The sequence below is a fragment of the Limulus polyphemus genome, unplaced genomic scaffold, assembly GCF_000517525.1.
Source record: "Limulus polyphemus unplaced genomic scaffold, Limulus_polyphemus-2.1.2 Scaffold1085, whole genome shotgun sequence".
Lineage (NCBI taxonomy): Eukaryota > Metazoa > Arthropoda > Merostomata > Xiphosura > Limulidae > Limulus > Limulus polyphemus.
In genome coordinates this window covers 80547-100248 of record NW_013666695.1, presented here as the reverse complement: position 1 = coordinate 100248, position 19702 = coordinate 80547, and the positions used below count along the sequence as shown (strand labels likewise).

Sequence of the window (19702 nt, the reverse complement as noted above, 5' to 3'; positions counted from 1 at the left end):
TGTCTTTCCTAAGGTAAGGAGCTTAAGACTGAACACAATATTCCAAATATGGCCTAACCAGTGACCTGTACAATGAAATTATAACCTCTTTAGACTTTTATTCAATATTTCTGTAGATACAACCTAAAATCCTATTTGCCCTACCACTAGCAAGAGCACACTGTTTGGATGGTTTTAGAGTCTGATAGACTATTACACCAAGATCCCTTTCTTTCACAACACTGTTAAGGTTATTCCCATCCAAATTACACTTATTCAATTAATATGGTACCTGCCCTCTATTCAAGTACTGACAAAAAATGGTAGTGAGTGACTCACATATCCAATCTTTAACCTCCTTCAAAACCCTTGGGGGAAATATTATCTATCCCAGGAGCCTCATCATTTTTTAAACTTCCCAATTTTTCTTAACCAGCTCAGAATTAATGCAGTCATATTAATTGATCTCATTTCAATTTATCAACTGTTCAAGATGTGGAATACTGCTTAAATCTTTGTTAGTAAAATCCGAAGAAAAAGCAAAATTTAATAACCCAGCCATCTCATAATCATCAGATACTAGTCTTCCTTTATCATCCCTCAAAGGTCTTACCCCTATCCTAACATTTTGTTTTCCCTTAATGTATTTAAATAAATCCTTACTGTTAATTTTTACATTTTCAGCCAACCTTTTCTCATACATTTTTTTTATGTTCTAATTTCCTGTTTCACCAACGTTCTTGATCTTCTATAATCTTCTGAGTCTCCTGTCATACCAGTCAATTTTATCTCTTAAACTCTTTGTGAGCCAACCTGGTTTTTATTTGCAATATGTTTACCTTGAATAGTTAAAAATTCATCTTTAAAAGTTTTCCACATCTAATCAGTGTCTCCATATAACTCAGCTGCCCAATTCACAACAGATATTTCTTGTCAACCAGCCAATCTGCTCATCCATACATACTAACCTAAGCCTAGCATTTAGCCCTAGTGACCTACTTATAACTTCATCCCCACAGTTAATTCTAGGCAGTATTCCTAACAAAATTCAGTTATGGCCTTTTTCTTTAAATATCTTTATCAACCCCTTGTACTTATTAATTAGCTCCTCTGACCTACCTTTCCCTACATCACTAGCCCTACATGCATCACAAAAACTACATCTCTGCTAGCCCCTTTATTATATCTCCTACTCTGTCAGTTATATCCTGCACCTGTGCCCCTGAGTAGCATAATCTGATTCTTTTCTCCCTATTTACCCCACAGACTATTCTATCCATATGCCACGTGTCAGGGAATCACCTATAACTATAACCTCCTTATTATCCACATCCTTCTCTGACTCTTTTGTTTTCCTTCCCTCCAATAATTCCTCATTTGCAGAAGCCAAGGGCTGAAATTTGTTGCTCAACAGAATAGACTCATTATAACTAAATTCACTACTTTTTACTCTAATAGTACTCTTTCTAACTTCCTAAAAGTCACTGTTAGCTGATGTATCCCTTCATGTAAAAGCTTGAGCTCCTCCTGAAATCCTGCTGCCATTTCACACAGTCTACACTTCTATTTATCTATTGCATCTACATTAATCATGATTGCCTCCAACCTACAAACTCTACATAAAAATTACACATCTTCATTACTAGCTTCCTTAAAAGTACATTTTAGTCACAAGTTCCCAAATAAAACCCACTCATTACACCTAAGAAACTGTGAACACTCCTAAACTAGTCTTAACCATTGTATTTATACTTGTCTCTTGAAAATACTCGATACCAGATACCAGTAACCTATTGTTAACACTGTTACTCATAAACCTAATGTTTATGAACCAATTATATTATTTTTTATCACTACTTTGTCTTCACACTAAAGTGATAAAGTTAATCTTTGATTATACAGAACTTAATAATTTATTAGAACAATATATGTAATGTTAATAATAAAATGTATTTAGCCTGATTTATATTATAACCTACCTATATCTATAAGCTGAATTTAAACTAATGGATCTAAGTTCAAGTAAACAAGCTAATTCTTAAAACACCAAGAGACAATAAATTAGTTTTTAAATTCTACTTATTTAATAAGACAATGTATTTATCCTGTTTTACAATTTACCAGTAAGTTGAAATATACCTAAGCCTAAAGTACTGTTACATGTACTAAGCCTGTTTTAACATTGTAGTAATAATTTACACCACTAAACTCTTAACTTTAAACTTTGACTGTCTTACTTTAATTTGTAATCTTGTTATATCTAGTTATTATTGTGTTATTTAATCCAAATTACTACTAATTATAATAATGATATTAATTAACTTTCAGAATTCAATAAGAGCTTAACTTTTCAGTGCCTTCCTTCTTCAGTCATGCCCTCTATTACTGATCTGTTCTATGTCCAGATACTTATATGCAGTAAATTAATTTCAAATATTATTGGTATAATTAATAGGGTTTATCTAGTTATTTTTGTCCATATTTGTATGACATGAATATCCTAAACATAAGAATACTTGTCTTAATATTTGTTTATATTTCAGACATCCTTGGAACTTGAAGATTCTGACTAACAGCCAAGGTTCTATCTTGAAGTGTATGGGTCCAGTTTCTGGTAAATACTCAACTCATTAGGGAAAAAAAAAAATCTTGACCAGATAATAAAACAGTTCTGTGATTTTTTTAGTGTCCTATTTTAATATTTCAGTTACTTTATGATATAAATTTCTAAAGCCTATTTCATTCATTTTCATGTTAAAAATACCTTGATATATAGAAAATATAAATGTAGGTGTATAGGAATTTAATGTACATTATATTTTGTTGACTAAAGTTAGGATGATATACGATTGATGTTAATAAAACTTGCATTATGAAACCTGAAATGAGCTGAGAATGTACATACCTTGTAACTAATATATATATATATATATATGACTGTCGTACTTCCAGATGTCCTTGTCATAGATTGCACATTTAGGGTAAATCTTCTGTTTTGTAAACAGTAGATTTGCTTCTTAACAGCAGGCAACATTAATAAAAAGACAGTGGATCATTGTCAAAAAAGGGAACTTTTCAAACATTGTAAGGCAAGCCTTTTTTGGGGGAGAAGGTCAAGTATTAGGGGGACTATGAGTTGATCTTATTACACTTAGGGTAAAACAATGAAAAGAAGTAAACAAATACTCTTTAATTCCTATTCATTTGGTTTTATAAACACTTCTCAAATCTAAAACTAGACAGTGAATTGTTGCATATTAAGACTTATTAGCACATAACAGTTATTTTTTGTTACTGTTAAAGACCTACAAGTCCCCGTGTTTCAGTGATTTTAAAGTTGAAATGTTTTTTCTACCTGATAATTTGCAGCAAGGAAAGTGCAAGATTAGGTGTATCTCTTGATAGTTGTTGACATAATGGCAGGGGGCTTGAGCCCATTCAACCACTCCTTTGTGCATGCCACTGCTTCTTAGAATGATAAGTCAAAGGTTTTATTAACACAAGAGGTGAAAGATTGTATATAAACTCTCATGTTACCCAGGGAAGTATCAAACAAGTTTTATGCTGGAAATCATTACTTCAGAAGCGCAAAAATTTATAGAAAGATTTATGGCGGTATAATGTGCACATTATTGTAGTTATATGAACCAAATCCCAATAAATACCATCGGCAGTGATTGTCAATGAGAATTTTTGTTTGCCAAATTTTGAATTTTCCCTCATATTTTTAGGTAAAAAGCTACTTTAAAGAAAACTGTAGAAAAAATTGCCTAAAGTGCACAGAGATGTTTAGTAATAAAAGTAAATTATATGTTTAAATGTGTAATCTTTTTTCATTATGTAGGAGTGACAATTCCAACTTTGCATGTGGGAATGTTATTTACAACTGGGTGCTGGTATCGTGATCCACATTGTCTTCCATGGTTGGAATATCTTCATACTGGTGCCAGCAAGATCTGGTATGTTGCCTCTTCTTTTAGATAATACCTTTTATCTACCCTTAGTTTATATTTATACATTTTAACTTCTTTGACTCTTTGATGGGTACAGCCCATGTCAAGGGCAAAGCTCAACCATTGAATTGTAAAAAAATCATCAAAAAATAAACTTAGAGTATATATAAAGAGTACAAAGATACTAAGTGTTTGTAATTTATTTTCATATTCTATTTACAATGGAAAACAGCTACAACTAATGTATTAAATCCATTTTGATATGAGCATTTTTCAGATAGAAAAGTAACTCAATTACACTTATAAATAGCTTTTTTGTTGAATTTGTAATGTAATGGTACTACTGTTCTCTATATGTGAGGTTGTGTGTTACCATGATTCTCTAAAAGTTAATCTTATATCTTTTTTTGTTACTTGACAGCCTCTTAAAATTTTTTGAGATATGTACCTTTACCTGTGATTTTAATTTTACAATTATCTGTATGCTTTCAACTTGGCTAATATTAATCTTAATATCTGATATAAAACCTGTGTACTATATTTTTTTATTCTTCAGGTACAGCATTCCTGCATATCAGACAGAAAATTTTTGTTCTGCCATGAAAAAAATTATGCCAGAATTCTGTACTAATAATCCTATTTGGTTGTCATCTGATACTGCTATGGTAAGTTACATAAAATCAGTTCTTGATGTAAGTTGAGTAATATGGTTATGTTAAGTAAAGGTTGCTGAAACCTTTTTTTCTTCTTCTTCTTCATGAAATACATTAGCTCACATCACAGTGGTTCTTATCAGCCATTTGCCAAACTGTTGGTTTATGTATTTTATGCAATGCCATAATTGGGTTTTCACTTTTAAACTAATAAAATAGACATATCACACTGTACTACCATGTGCATTTCACTCAAAATAAACTCAAAATGTGTGTAATTAAGCTGAAGCCTGTAGTTCTTAAGGCAACAAATAAATGATTTTATTACATTAGAAGAATTGTTTTTGTTTTGAATGTGCATTATAGTTTACTTTGTTTAACACTGCCAACCACTGCCTTGTATGTTGCTGTGTAAAAATGTACAAACTATCTGCTGTTACTGTAAAACGATTTTCTAAGAGGAAATCATAAAGAGGCCCTATCTTGAACCCTGTAACCCCAGTACCATTTTTAAATCTCTTTTTGTGCATGTAACAAAGTGTTATGAGTTATATTCAAAATTTAATTAAACCACTTTACTATCAATGTATTTTAATGAAATTAGTGTTACCAAGTGCATTATGATTAGAAGTCTTACATTATTTAAGTTTTTATTCCTTTATTTCAAAAGAAACTGTAAAACAATAATTAATAAGTTCATGTTTGCTCTCACTTGAAGTACAAGTGGCTAAAGCAACTGAACTTTTAGAATTTGTTGTACAAGAAATGACTACAGATAAAAATGTCTTTCTTGCTGAAAACATGTACATACAGTTTGTTTACCAGTAACTTGATACCAATTCCTAGAACTGATTTTGAAAGAAAATCATTATAGACATTCCTGAGTTCAGGCTATGCCATAATCACTTGTAAAGTAGAAGCTGGGTTGCTTAGTGAGTGTTTTAAGTTGAATGGCATGCTTATAACCAATAGAAAGACAATATTTTGGTCCTTCAAGGTCGTTTATCCTTTCACGACACATATACTACAGATTGACGTTCAGCACCATTATAATGAGGCTAAGTTCATTGTTGAGAGTAGTGTCTGTAGTGCTTTGCAATTTTTTTCTTGTCTTATAGGAATTAGTTTGATAGACAGTTAGATTGCATTTTGGTTTTACTTTTATATTTTAGTTAATCATGTATTATTTCTGTTTTAAGATTTATATTTGAAAGGTTTAATTATTTTTTAAATAATTCTATACTTGTATCACTAAAACGGCTTTGAGACACACATGCAAAAAATATTACACTGGAGGGGCTAAACCTAACAGCTGAAGTTAATGTAACATTGCTCGCGAGCACTTGTTGATGTGTGTTGACATAAATAATCAAAGATAAAGAACAGGAGAGGAAAATAAAACATTAAAAATAAATTATAAGTAAAAAAAATAAAGACATGAAATTATGCATGTTAGTTACTGAAGATGTCATTAAAATAATCAATGAAGTTTTAAAAGGTATGTACATATTTCTGTTTCTTAATTTTAAACATTTCATTGCACTGTACATTGATAATAATAGCTGGAGATAGTGATGTTGTAGAGAAAATGGCACATAAAATATGAACATTTACCTTAAAAAATCTGATATTTATTTAGGAGGTTTTAAAGATTATGCAAGTGAAATATGAAACTATAAGGTAAATATTAGAATTTTGATACTTAACATGAAAATCACTTTGCAGATGAACTACTCAGAGTCTGAGTGCAAATAACTATATTAAATAACATTTTTATTAAAAAAGTAGAAGAAATCAAAATATAATATTTTTCTGAAATTACATACTTTTAGGAACATTCTTATTCAATTTTAAACAATTTTATCCACTAGTTTTATTTTTGGAATGAAATATGACAAGGGCAATGTTACCCACTAAAAGATTAGCAGCTGATAGTCATAGGGTTATAAACTTTTCTTTATATGAATTGAATGATAATAAGAATGAACGAAAGAAATTATAGTGTAAAATATGCTATCAACATATTCCCAAAATCAAATGTGAAACAAGACATTGTATGATTAGTAGTCAAAGTTTGCAAGGAAATTTTTTAGCTTAAACAAATGGAGTAGAATATTTACACAAAACTAATGTGCTGCAAAACAAGAAAGTGAGGTTGTTATATGATGGAGCAAAAAACGAAATTTCATGGTGTATCAAGTGACAAGACTGATAAGCAGTAGCAAACTAGTTCAAGTAGATGTAATATTCCATCTAATGACCCATTGTATGACAAAGTCCCTTTAGCATAAAACATAAACCAAATCAATACAGCCCTAACAGTTGCAATGAAAGAATGTCCAGTGACAGATTTTGGTGAAATGATAAATGATTTCAGGGTGTATCAAGTGACAAGACTGAAAAGCAGTAGCAAACAAGTTCAAGTAGATGTAATAATGTCCAGTGACAGATTTTGGTGAAATGATAGATTTCAGAGAAAAAATAACAGGTAGGAAAGACAACAATCTGTTCCTAAAGAATCCATTGACCCCATGACAATGACACCATTTTTAACTCCTTTCCGTGCATGTCACTAAGTTACATTCAAAATTGAATTAAACCACTTTCCTATCCATTTATTTTAATGATGATATTACTATCAAGTACAAGTACATTATATTTTGATGTTTTATTTAATTTTAGTTTTTTATTCCTTTATTTCAAAAGAAACATTGAAACAATAATGAAATCTCACAGGTTTGCTTACCTTATGCACAAAATTTGGCAAAATATAGCTTGGAACATAAGGTGATAGTCACGTAGATCTAAGTCTAGACGAGAATTTAGCTTCCTTGCTCTTTTGACACATATGGTTCAAAGTACTTTCACTGAATGCAGTTGAAACAAGAAATAAATTTTGTCAACCCCTAACAGGTGCCATGCCCACCTTCTATAATTTAATGTTGAGCTTTAGAAGTTACATGTACTTTCAACATGTATTTGTTTATAGTAATTAGAAAGAGCTCATTTTACACTATAATCCAAAAATGGTTATTTTGAAATAGGTAGCAAGTTGTCCATAGGTAAATGTGACTGCTTGTACTATTATTGGCTGCTTTGTCCACATGGAGACTTCAGTTGTTTTTATGTTAATATGTTAGTTATTTAATTAAATAATGCACCTAAGAACACAAAATAATAACGCATAAAAAGCAGACAATATTCTATAACCATCATAATTGTTCTGGCTTTCTAACTTAGTTTTAAGAGCTGTTTAAAATTCAGCTAAGCTTGTTGATATGTTTCTTGTGGGAATAAAGGTGGAAGTGGAAGCAAAATGGATGATTCTCTATGGAAAATAACATAATCTAATATGTCATTTGATGGATTAAAACTTTGACTTTCTATTGGTTATACATAACAGTATTAATCATTAGAGAAAAATATTGGCAATTTCTGAAAGAGAGGTTGTGACAGGATTTTGTGTGGCAAGAGGGGTCTGATTTTATAGTTTATGGCTCTGTAAACAAATAAGATTAAAGGCTACAAAAAATTTTGCTTTGCCTGAGTAATAACTATATTATAATGAGTAATTTATTTTAAATTCTATACTTCTGGGAAGGGTGGTAAATATATTAGAGAAGAGGGGATACCTAGAAAATGTATGTTACAATTCTCATACTTGAGTGAGATTTGAGGATGTTTTTAAATATTTCATTATAAAAGTAAGAACTTAAAACTTCTATGATATTAAAATTCGATTTATTAACTGTGTTTTGATGTCAAGTTTATTTGTGTACCTTGATAGTAAAGTAGTTTAGTATATTTTGAATGTAACTCTCTAAAAAGTCGTGACATGCATGCTTTGACCTGCCCATAGTGAGAGGGTTTAACTTGTGACTGAGCTGCCTGCAAAGTTTACAGCAAAGAATTATAATTGTGAATTATGATAGATTAGCTGCTGAACTGATGAAATGCAATTTGATACACTCTAGTATAACGAGTTTGGAATATAATAGTTATTTAATGGTGAAACTGTTAAGACTTGTGGTTTTGGTGATACACACGGTATGACACATTTAATAAGAATAATGAGATGAAAGAAGACAATCAGATCTTTGAACATTTCAGGTAGAGTTTGTAACTTCAGAAAATACTTGTTAGACAAAGTGCTAAAAGAATGGAGAGTCCCAAAGAAGCTGGTAGCAAAACATTTTCAGTGTCTATGGTTAGGTTGTGGTGATTGGATGTCACTTGTTGTCTTGATTAATAGTCTGTGTGATAACCTGAGTCTAATTTATAGAATTATGAAAATATTATTAAAAGTTGTTCATTTTCAAAGGGAAATATGGATCATAAAAAAATATAGAAACAAGATAGCTAGATTAAAGTGAAAATGCAGCCACAAAAAAGGTAAACAAACAAACTTAAGATTTGAGACACAAGATAGATAAAAAATTGGGAATTTAAAAACCTGAAAAATAGAGACAGTAAACAAGGTAAGCATAAAAGACTGGAGGTACTATAGACATTATTTACTCAAGCTACAGACCCCTATTCTGACTCCATGATGTTATCTAGAATTATATGCAAATATAAGAAAATGTGTTATAATATAATAGCATATGTATACAAATAAATATTTTAAATACTTTTTATAGTTGTAATATTTTCCCTTCCTTCTCTACACAGGTCACAGTTTTGGTGCATTAAAATTTATACATGTGTAGCTGTATTAAGCTTTTCTTCCTTTCTGCCCTTGTTGTGAGTTTTGATTGTGTTCATGTTTTCTAAAAGAAACTATGAACAGTACTTAAAGAAGAAGAAAAAGGTGGAGGTACCTACCAACTCAACATTTTTAGAGAGAAGAATTTGGGCATCAACAACAACAAAAAAAGAATACACGAGGCTTGAAGCCCACCCTATTCTAAAGAAGTATTTTATTGTTAAAAGCTATGGTTTAAGCACCAAAATGTCACTAGGTCTAACATTTGTGCTGATAATGGTCAAAGTAAGAAGAATGAGGAAAAACAAACTGCATGAGTTTAAATGAGTTCTATTTAATTATTACTTCATTAAGCAACCACTTGAACACAGTATTTCTAACCATACTGCCAGCAAAACTTCACTGCAGAGGTCAGGTGATGTTAGTCTTAACTGGCTGGTCTATGTACTAATTCCCTTGGCAGTCAATCAGATGAGCTGTGGTCTCACTACCCCACATCCTGTTACTTACCATAAGTATGCCATGCAGCTTAAGTGGAGATTGCAGAACTGATGTCACCAATAAGTTAAACACTGAATTTTGTTAATCAAGTTATAGTAACCTTCTGACTCAGAATATTGCAATACAAATGACTGAAATACATATAATGGGTGTATGGATACTTCACTGTAAAAATTTGTGAATATCTTTTTTTGAAATGTGTTGTAAAAATTTTTTCTAAAATCATCTAAGTTTTGTGAACAAATATGCAACACCAATCAACAATTTGGTAGTTTGCCAGCATTAATTTAGTGTCCTGATGAAATGTAGTAATATTGTGTATGTTTGCATATATGTGTTAATACCCTTTTCTAAATACAGTTTATTTTATTTGCATGTGTTCAGGGATGACTTTTTTTATAGATCTGAGGATTCTCTGTCAAAAGTATTTATATATATATGACAAAGACCATGGAGAAAATTTTAGATGTGAGGAGGAGTATCTGTTGTGAAATTAATTACAGTTTGTTACCAAGGGCATGAAAAATTTGAAAGAAACACGAAATTTTTTTTTATATTTCTGAAAAAATGTACTGATCAGTTGGTGCAATTGTAATGGTTTACAATATGTTATTAAAAAGAACTTATTTTATTTTGTTTGTAATAATTTATCTTTACTACTGTAACAAGTTTTTGGCAGTTGTCTTGAGGTTGCAAAATCATGACAAAGGTTTTGAAAAAAATAAAAAAATGTGTATATATATATATATATATAATGACAGTTGTTACAAGTAAATTCAACAAGAACTGAATGAAGAGAACAGTCTTTTTTGCTTGTTTTTTTTAAAGGAAGGGAGCAAACTTTCAAACTGAGCAGGATTTATCTGATTTGATTTCAAATGTATAGTCTTTGAGGGTTACATTTTGAAACAAGTTTTATTGATTGATGCAATTGTAAAAGTTTCACAGATTTTGATATATTCTGAAAACTTGCTGCTGTTTACTTTCATCCAAATACTTCACTAAACATAATGACTCCACTCTGGTTTTTGGTTTATGGCTTTTTCTATTCTAATTCCTAATGTGTTAGTGCATAGTTAGGAAGTACAGTAATAGTGTTTAGGATTACTTGTAAGTTTTAGTACACACTCACATAATGTAATAATAGTTAGTAGATTTACTTGTTTATGTTAGTACACTGTTAAGAAGTTTTGCAATAGTGGGTAGATTAATTTTTGTGTTAGTATTGTCTAATAAAATATAGTTTTAGGTTTATTTTTATGTCAGTACGGCATCACAAATGATAATAATTATAGTTGGGCAATTTAAATGATTACCTATGAACATCAATTACATCTATTAGTGTCATGTGAATTAATCAACTAATCCTAATAAAAATGAATGTTTCCAGATATCTCTGTTTCTGACTATTCCAACAATCAAGTAATGGAAATTATGGTTTCAGACTATTATGGTTTTTGATCATTCCAACTATCCAAATAATCAAATATTGCTGTTATGTTTATTTATTCTTAAAAACAAAACTACAAAATTGCTCTGCCCAATTTTAGCCTTATAATTTATTTTTTTTTACTTCAAATTTCTTCAGCTTTGTTGATTTGAGGGCCTTGGGTTTGATTTCTGTTGCCACCAAACTTGCTTGTCTTTGTTATGGCAAAGCTACTGAGGCTATCTGCCACTTTCACTAATCTTGAACTGCTGACTAGAGGGAAGACAACTGGTTGGCAGCACTTGCCACCAATTGTTTTTTTTATTTTGCTGTTTCATGAAGTGCTGATTAGAGGGAAGGCAACTGGCACGCATCTGCCACCAACATTTCATTTTGTGCTTGGTTTGAGGAACACTGTACTAATTGATTAATGGAACAGTTGATTAATCAGTAAGCAAATACTAGTAACTACCTTTATCTGATGGTAATATCTACCTTCCATTTCTTAATTCTCTTTCATTCTCATGATGTGTTACAGCAATGCTTATAATTGTGTATTTGTACACTCTTATGAGATCTATTAAGTGTATGTGGAATATCTACTTCACTTTACTGTAATTAACATTTATATTTTTGTGTTTCATATATGCACAATATTTTTTTTTATAGATTCCTCCAGACTTGTTGGTTGAACATGGTGCTCCTCTGAGTCGAACTGTTCAAGATAGTGGCCAGTTTATTGTGATTTTTCCTGGGGTTTTCACATCCACTATTTGCTGTGGCTATTGTGTATCTGAATCTGTTTATTTTGCTACTCTTGACTGGTTGGATCTAGCTGAGAGAGCCTTCATGGTATTTAGACTTTCTCTTTAAATAAACACTATGTTACATTTGTTTTCAAGAATTTTAGTTGTATAGATCTATTTTATATATTTGTAAGTTTTGTATTATCAATTTGCTAACTTATTATTTGAGCAATTAAGCATAATTTTACTTTTTAAAATACCTAATGAATTAAGTTTTTATTTTGAAACTTGTACAGAAATATAATCTGGTTTAGTAAAATGTATTTTTATACTTTAATAATGCTACTTAATTTTTGCAAGTGAATATTTGAGACAATCTAACTTTTTTAGTTATTTGAGTAATAGTGTGTTATACAAGAACTATTATGATAGCTCTCCAGATTTTGAACCGAAAGCTTGCATTGTGGTGTAGAACTGTTTATATTATTGGTTAAAATTTCCTAAGTCTCTGCCTCAGTATTTTTTCTTCATGATGGCAGTTTGTTAGAACTTTGTGAATTCAGTCCATCAACTCATCTGTATATCTGGTTCTCAGAGGATATGAAAATTCTGGAATCATGGAATTTTTTTTTTTTTAAATTCAGTACTGAAAATCCTGGAAAATCAAAAGTTTTTTTTCAAAAAATCCTGATAAAGTCTAATTCCATCACTCTCACATTCCCCATTTTTATTGTTGATAAGCCATACCATTGTGTTTACATCAGTTTCACAAAAAATTATCAAGAAAGTAATACTCATAAAATGGGAAATATGCTGACTTAGCAGCATTGATCACTAACAGGTTTTGAACTATGTAATTTTGTGTACAAGTGAACAGGTGTCACATTATTGGAATGATATTGTTAGTATAAAATAAGTTGATGACTCATTTGTTAGAAATTTAAATTCCATTAAGATACGTAACCTGTAACCTCTGCTTACACGTAGCTTTCCTAATTCAATGCTGCTCTCCATATGTGAACGTTTTTCAGTCACCACTAGCCTCTAGTCCCATCTAAACTAATGTTGCCAAAAATATTGTTGCATGCAAATGAGCATGCCACAACCCTCCACAAATAGAAGTGAGACACAGCCTTCTAGGGCAGCTGACTTCATCTATACTAATTGTTCAGTCATCACTACTTTATTGGGCACTCATGTATAAAGATGCTTGTGAGTTTTTTAATATTAGTGTTTGTTGTTGTAGTATCTACAACAAACACCCACTATTGTGGAAAGATTAAATTTGGATTTTAGCTTTCAAATTTTTTGCACCTGCTGGTTTTGTGGCCTTTTATTTCCACATTATAAATTCACAAGTGATGTTAAATTCCACTATCTTTGTTGTGGGACAACAAGGTATTGTTCAGTGGTGTCAGGTTCCTCTTTGTCTGTTGGGATAGTGATGGTTATTATGTGATAGAAGATAGTCTTTCATACATCTCAATCTCCTTATGAATTTGATACAGATATACGTGCTTATTTGAATCCCATTCTTGATGATGAGGATTTTGACAGTCTTTTCCCACCACCTACTTTTGTTAACTCTTCTATCAGTATTGTCTTGGATCTATGTAGGCCTTCTTCACCTTTTCTGGACATGGTTACATTCCTTATCTCTCTCCTGCTTTGGATGGTTCTTCTCCTTCACTTCTACATTCATCCCCTTCTACTGGTTATTGATTTTCTTCCCTCTCCAGATATTTCAGTTATACTAAGCAATTTTTATCTCAACTTTGCTCTGATGCTGGCATGTCTCATCCTTCTCACCTGGTTGACATATATGCCTTGGCTTATCATTGGGTTGAATTCCTCTTTTTGTACTCCCAAACTCTGAAGTCTCTTCTTCAGGCTTAAGGTTTAGATCTTTTGTTTGACTTTCTCAAGCCCTATTTTCATGTATTTGTCTTACCCTCGTTACCCTGTTGCATTATCTTTCCACCATTAACTTTCTTTCTAAAGTAATCCACCATCAGCAGCATGGGATGGTGATGGTGTGTTCACACCTGTATTTCTCCTTTCCATTTCTCATCTTTATTCTCGTATGGATTCTGATTGCCTCCTTTGTCCTATCCATGTGGTTTGTTTGTTTTTTGGTCTGCACTTCTCCTTTCAGTGATTCCTGATGTTGTCTCTTCATTCCATGAAATCCTTTGTCCACTTACAATCTTTGTTCTTTTTACCCTCACTTGATGTTTCTGTTGGCTCATCAATTTGGGGTATTCTTCATTAGATGGGAATGTATGTCAGTGCTTCCAGGTGTCCTGTCATTAAATTTGTCACCTTACTCGCTCTTTGGCTGCTCAATTCAATTATCCATTGGAGGAGACCATTCAGACTTTCATGTAGACAACACCTTACACCATTGTCACATACTGTTTACATCATTTAGCCATTTCTTCTTTGACAGGCTATAGACTACCTCCAGTCACTCTTCTCTGCACCTCATACCATCCCCGACTAGTTACGTTTGTTTGTTTTTTTATCTTGTTTTTACAGGGCCCTCTTGTACCTTATAGGATTCTGCTTAGTGGCAAGTATTGCCTGCCAGGGTATGCTGAAACAAAATCTACAAATTGTAGGGCCATCCTGGCCTGATATATATTGCTCACTCATGAGAATTCTCATGGTGCTCAATGTCTTAAACAAGGCCCAATCCATTATGTACTTACTCATGGTCTATCATGAATAAAGCAGGCAGGGGATTTCTGCCCATCCTTCATGCCTATTTTAACACTTAGTGCTGGCCTGCTTTTCAAAATAAGGTTAATGTGGTCACCTGTTACACTGTCTTACGGTGATGTGTTCCTTCAGACTCACCTCCTTGTTTCTTCAAGTGGAGCAAGAGAGTCCTTCTACGCACCAGTTCCTAGCTGCTGGGGTGATTTACTATGGAGGCTGCCTCCTAAGTGTGACAAATTACACTCAGTAGAGAGTAAGGTGGTGCTGTTTCTGTCTTTATAGTACAGTTCACACATTTGGCTGGCCTTCCCCCATCTTACTGTTACCTGGATATCAGGTTCCCCCAGTTGTTAGATGTTGGTTTGTCACAAGACTACTCAACAAAAGTCCCAACTCAGTTGCAGTTTGGATGTTACATTCCCATTCTGTTTCACTGAGCTTGGGGCAAAGATGGTAGGGACCCTTCTCTTACTGTCACTTGGAAGCTGAATTCCCAGTGCCATCTGGTTTTGAACTGAATTTGACCCACCCTCTATGGTCAAATGCACCCTAGCCACACTACACATAGGACACTTTTGGAAGTCTTTGGCTGGTGTTGGAATTTGCTTATATCTTCATTCCATAACTCTGACACTCTCTTCCCTTAATGCCTACCAAAGATTGCACCCTCATACACATGAGATGCCATCTCCTACGAGCATGCCCTTATACTTTTCCAAGGTATAGGGTGTTTCACTTCATAAGTCTCATTCAGGTGCTTCCTGAAGGGGTCTCATCTAGGTATAGTTTTGCACTGGTCCCTCCACAACTTCAGCTATATGTGAGAGGAGGTTGTGTGTTGTATTGGAAGTTAACATTTTCCAACACTGAAAATGTATTTCTATAGATAATCTCCTCCTCTCACATTCCCACCCTTCTGCCCCACTTCTAGTGCATCTTATTTTATTGCCTAATCTCAAAGTGATGGTTGAACAATTAGTGAAGAGGGAGTCAACTGCGCATGGAAAATGTGTTGCATTTCTGTTGATGTAGCAATATCAAGTGGAAATTTGATTATGTGGGAGCCTCAAGGCTAGTGGTGAGCAAAAAAAGTTTGCATATAGAGGGCAGTGCTGAATCAGGAAGGCTATATGTGAGATGTAGTGAGTATCTATCTGAAATACATTTTCAGTGTTGGAAAATGTTAACATCATAAAATTTTTGATATGAACATGGGCATTTCAGAATTATTCTAATTCTATCATTAGAACAATTAAAAACCAAAACAGAATAATGTTTATTGAACATATGATTTATTTGTTAATAGGCAACAAGTTAACTTGTACCTGATTGGCTACTGAACATACATCATGACATGTCACCATGCCAATCAATCCAACAAAGCAAAGATTCACACACACATATTACTATTGAGATCATTCTCATACTGTTGCCTATTTTATCAATGTTGTATATGTTGTGGTTTCTGCACAAAATTGCATTCCATTATTTTTTAACTTTTCCAGTTTACTGCTCAATTCCACTTAAGAAAAAATCTTTCAAAGAAATGGAAATCTTGTGGGCTAATAAAACCTTTACATTTGAATATGGTATTCAGCCTGTAAGTTCTCATATGATAACACATACCTGTATTTAAATGGTATTTGAAACAACAATTGATCTGAATAAGGTGATGTCATACATATCAATCATCATAGGATGTAACGATTTCAAGTAAAATCATGAACCAGTTTGTAAGAATGTTATTCATTTTAGATCTGAAAGAAACATAAACTAATAAAAACATAGAGACAAAATATTATCAATAAAACACGTAACAATACTGTATTTACAGTTTTGATTGTCCCTTAAAATCAGAAAATTGTCCTAGAAATATTTAGTAAAGGAGTCCAAAAGCTCACTTAAAACATTCCTGGCCTAGATTGATTATTGTTTTAAATAATGGGCCATTTAATCAGGTATAAGCTTATGGTTTGTCTTTAATGTAGATTATTTCATGCATTACTGTTAGGTTTATGAGATTCATTCTTTTATATTATTGCCATTTGAATTTACATTTCCTTTTTTTATTAATGAATTTTAAGCAATAAATGATGAAGATCTTAGGCTAGAAATATTCTTAATAATTATTAAAGTAAGATTTGAGTAACAATATGATAATAGTAATGTGAGTGTGATCTTTGCTTTCTTGGCTTGGCTGGCATGGTGTCATGATGTATGTAATGTTTTTCGGGCTTACTAACACACTAGAGGAATTTTTAGTGCTAGCCAAAGCTCAATATTTGAGAGAAAGACTAAAGGCATAATCACTTGTTATTCAACTAAAGTAGAGAATATTGGAATTGTACATAGGGGATTGTAAGTGACGAATTCATTGGTGTTTTGTTTGCTAACTCACAACCATTTTGAATTTCTTGTAGCAGATTGTCGCATAGTTCTTTTTTTTTTTTTCTCCTTCTTCTTGAATAAGTGGTTTTTAGGTATTTAAAAAGTTGTCAAATATTTACTGTGCATAATGCAAAGTATGCATAAAGGGAATGCTGTTGTTTTTTTTACATGCATTTCATTGCATGTGCTTTTGTAATAATGTTGGGGTTGTAAAATATAATAAAACATGTTACTTCATTTTTTTGGAGTCAATGATCTGTTAAATCTGGTAAATTAGGTCTTAAAAATGACACTTTGGTTGTGCAAAATTCCTGGAAATTTATTTTATTTTTCAATTTTAAACCATGTAATATGAGTTAGTGCAAAATAATTAATAAATTAATTAATATACATCACCCAGTATTCTTTTGTTGTTTTAAGCTTTTCTGACAATTCATCAAATTGTTTTATTATGGAATTGTGGTTTTCTTTGTTTTCTGCAGAACAATAGTCATCCATTTGCAATCCTTCAACGTTTTCATTTTACTTTATTTTCTATAACTCTCTAATGTATTGATAAAAGTCATTAGAAATAGTTGCAAACCTTCAATATTATCATTTTACATTATTTCCTTGGTATTGTTTAAGGACATTAGGAACAGTTGTGAACCTCCAGCCTTTTCTCTTGAGAGACTTCTCTGTTGTATTGCAAATGATGGACGCACACAAGTTGAAACTCTACAGAAAATCTTGCCAATGATTGATCATATCAGGTAATATTCAGAAGATTAAGTTGATGATTTGCATGTCAAAAATTGTTTTAAGCAAGTAAAATTGTTTCAGAATTGACTCTGTTTCCAAACAATTTAATTCTAATATATAAACATAACAGGATAGTTATTTAAATTTGATTGTATTATCTAGTTTTGTTCAAGTGTGTTTGAGGAAACTAACAGATGTTTATGACAATTTTTATCATTTATGACCATACATATCAGAGTTATAGCTTTTGCAGATGAATATAGTACAATTTCTACCAATGAATGGAATATAATATTTTCACATGACGTGATTACACCTTTTACACATGATTAGAATACAGCTTTTATTCATGCTTAGAAAATAGTTTTTCAAAATAAATATGAAAAACACTGTAGTACTAAAAAACAATCATCTTTAATTATAAATGTTTCAGAATTTCTTTATATTCCATCATCAGCGATAAAACCTCAAAAAAGTTAGTTTATAATATTCTAACTACAAAATGTGGGGCATACACTGTAATACCAAAAAACAATCATCTTTAATTATAAATGTTTCAGAATTTCTTTATATTCCATCATCAGCGATAAAACCTCAAAAAAGTTAGTTTATAATATTCTAACTACAAAATGCGGGGCATACACGTTTAATAAATAACATTTTTGAGAGAAAACGTTATAAAGAAATGCTTAACTATAAGTATAAACACTGCATCTTTAAAATAATAATAATTATCAAATAAAAACACTGAGAATCTGGAAGTGATTAAATTAATAACAACAGGGAGGAGTTGATTTTGTGGATCAAATGTCATTATCCCAACAATCTGATTGAAAATCTGAACCTGAAAACCAGTGCCAGATTTGAACACAATCAGAATGTTAAGCTTAAAAAACTAATTCCAGTGAGAAAATCTAGTGGCATAAATACTGATAATGTTATTTTTCATTTTAGTATTCTAACCTTAAGTGAACAGTGTAAAAATGCTGTATCTAAAGGTTTTGATTTTAGTCTACTTACCCATAAACGTAGTTTCTAAAATTACTTTTTTCCATTTGAATGTATCTACAAAACTCTTAAATCCTTTCCTAGTTTTAACAAAGATAGTGTACCAAATATAGAATGTCTTATCAAAACTGAATTTAAAAATGCAGCATTGTCCTCCTTCTGTAACTTGAACCTCTTAAAAAAAAACTCTTCTATTAACCCTATTGCCCTGGGTACACTTTACTGCACATGACACAAGGTTTTAGTGTCTTACATTCAAACTGTTATTAAACTACTCTTTGTTTATGTTATACCAATTAGAATAGCATAAAATCTTAGCTAATGATCCATATTTTAATAGTATACAAGTTTTAAGTTCTTAATTCTACAAGGCAATATTTTAAAGAATCATGAATTTACACTAGTGTGACCCACATGACACATTTTCTCTTAGCATGTCATCATCTCTATTTTATCCATCACCTTCGAAAAAGTACAAAATTTAACATAAAATACCCTATAAAATTGTTAATGCTCAAACAAACCATAATTTTAATAGCCTTAAATTTTGTATGGTTACAGAGCTATCAAATAGAAAATCAGACCCCTTCTGCCACACCCACCTGTCACATCCTCTCTTTCACAATTTTCTCTCTCTTACGTTTCATTATATATTACCTATAACCAATAGAAAGTCAAGATTTTCATCTATCAAATGATGTATTGTATAACGTTGTGTTCTGAACAGAATATCGTCAATTTCACTCACAGTACAAGCTTCGTTCCAGTGGGAAAGTTAACAGCTAGCTTGGATGAATTTGTAAGGGATCTTGTCGCATAGTTAGAAAGCGAGAAAAAAATTGAGAGTTATGGGATATTGTCTGTTTTTTGCATGTTAT

At 31.7% G+C, this 19702-nt stretch overlaps 1 protein-coding gene across 1 annotated transcript in view; it reads left to right on the top strand.

The window, feature by feature from the left end:
- Positions 1-19702, top strand: part of LOC106462056 (protein Jumonji-like) — a 115339-nt gene that overhangs the window by 78254 nt on the left and 17383 nt on the right. Inside the window, exons 13-17 of the mRNA XM_022389179.1 lie at positions 2523-2593; positions 3824-3938; positions 4489-4597; positions 11890-12072; positions 17703-17827. Of these exons, the coding sequence (XP_022244887.1) occupies positions 2523-2593; positions 3824-3938; positions 4489-4597; positions 11890-12072; positions 17703-17827 (603 nt within the window). The remainder of the gene's footprint in view (positions 1-2522; positions 2594-3823; positions 3939-4488; positions 4598-11889; positions 12073-17702; positions 17828-19702) is intronic.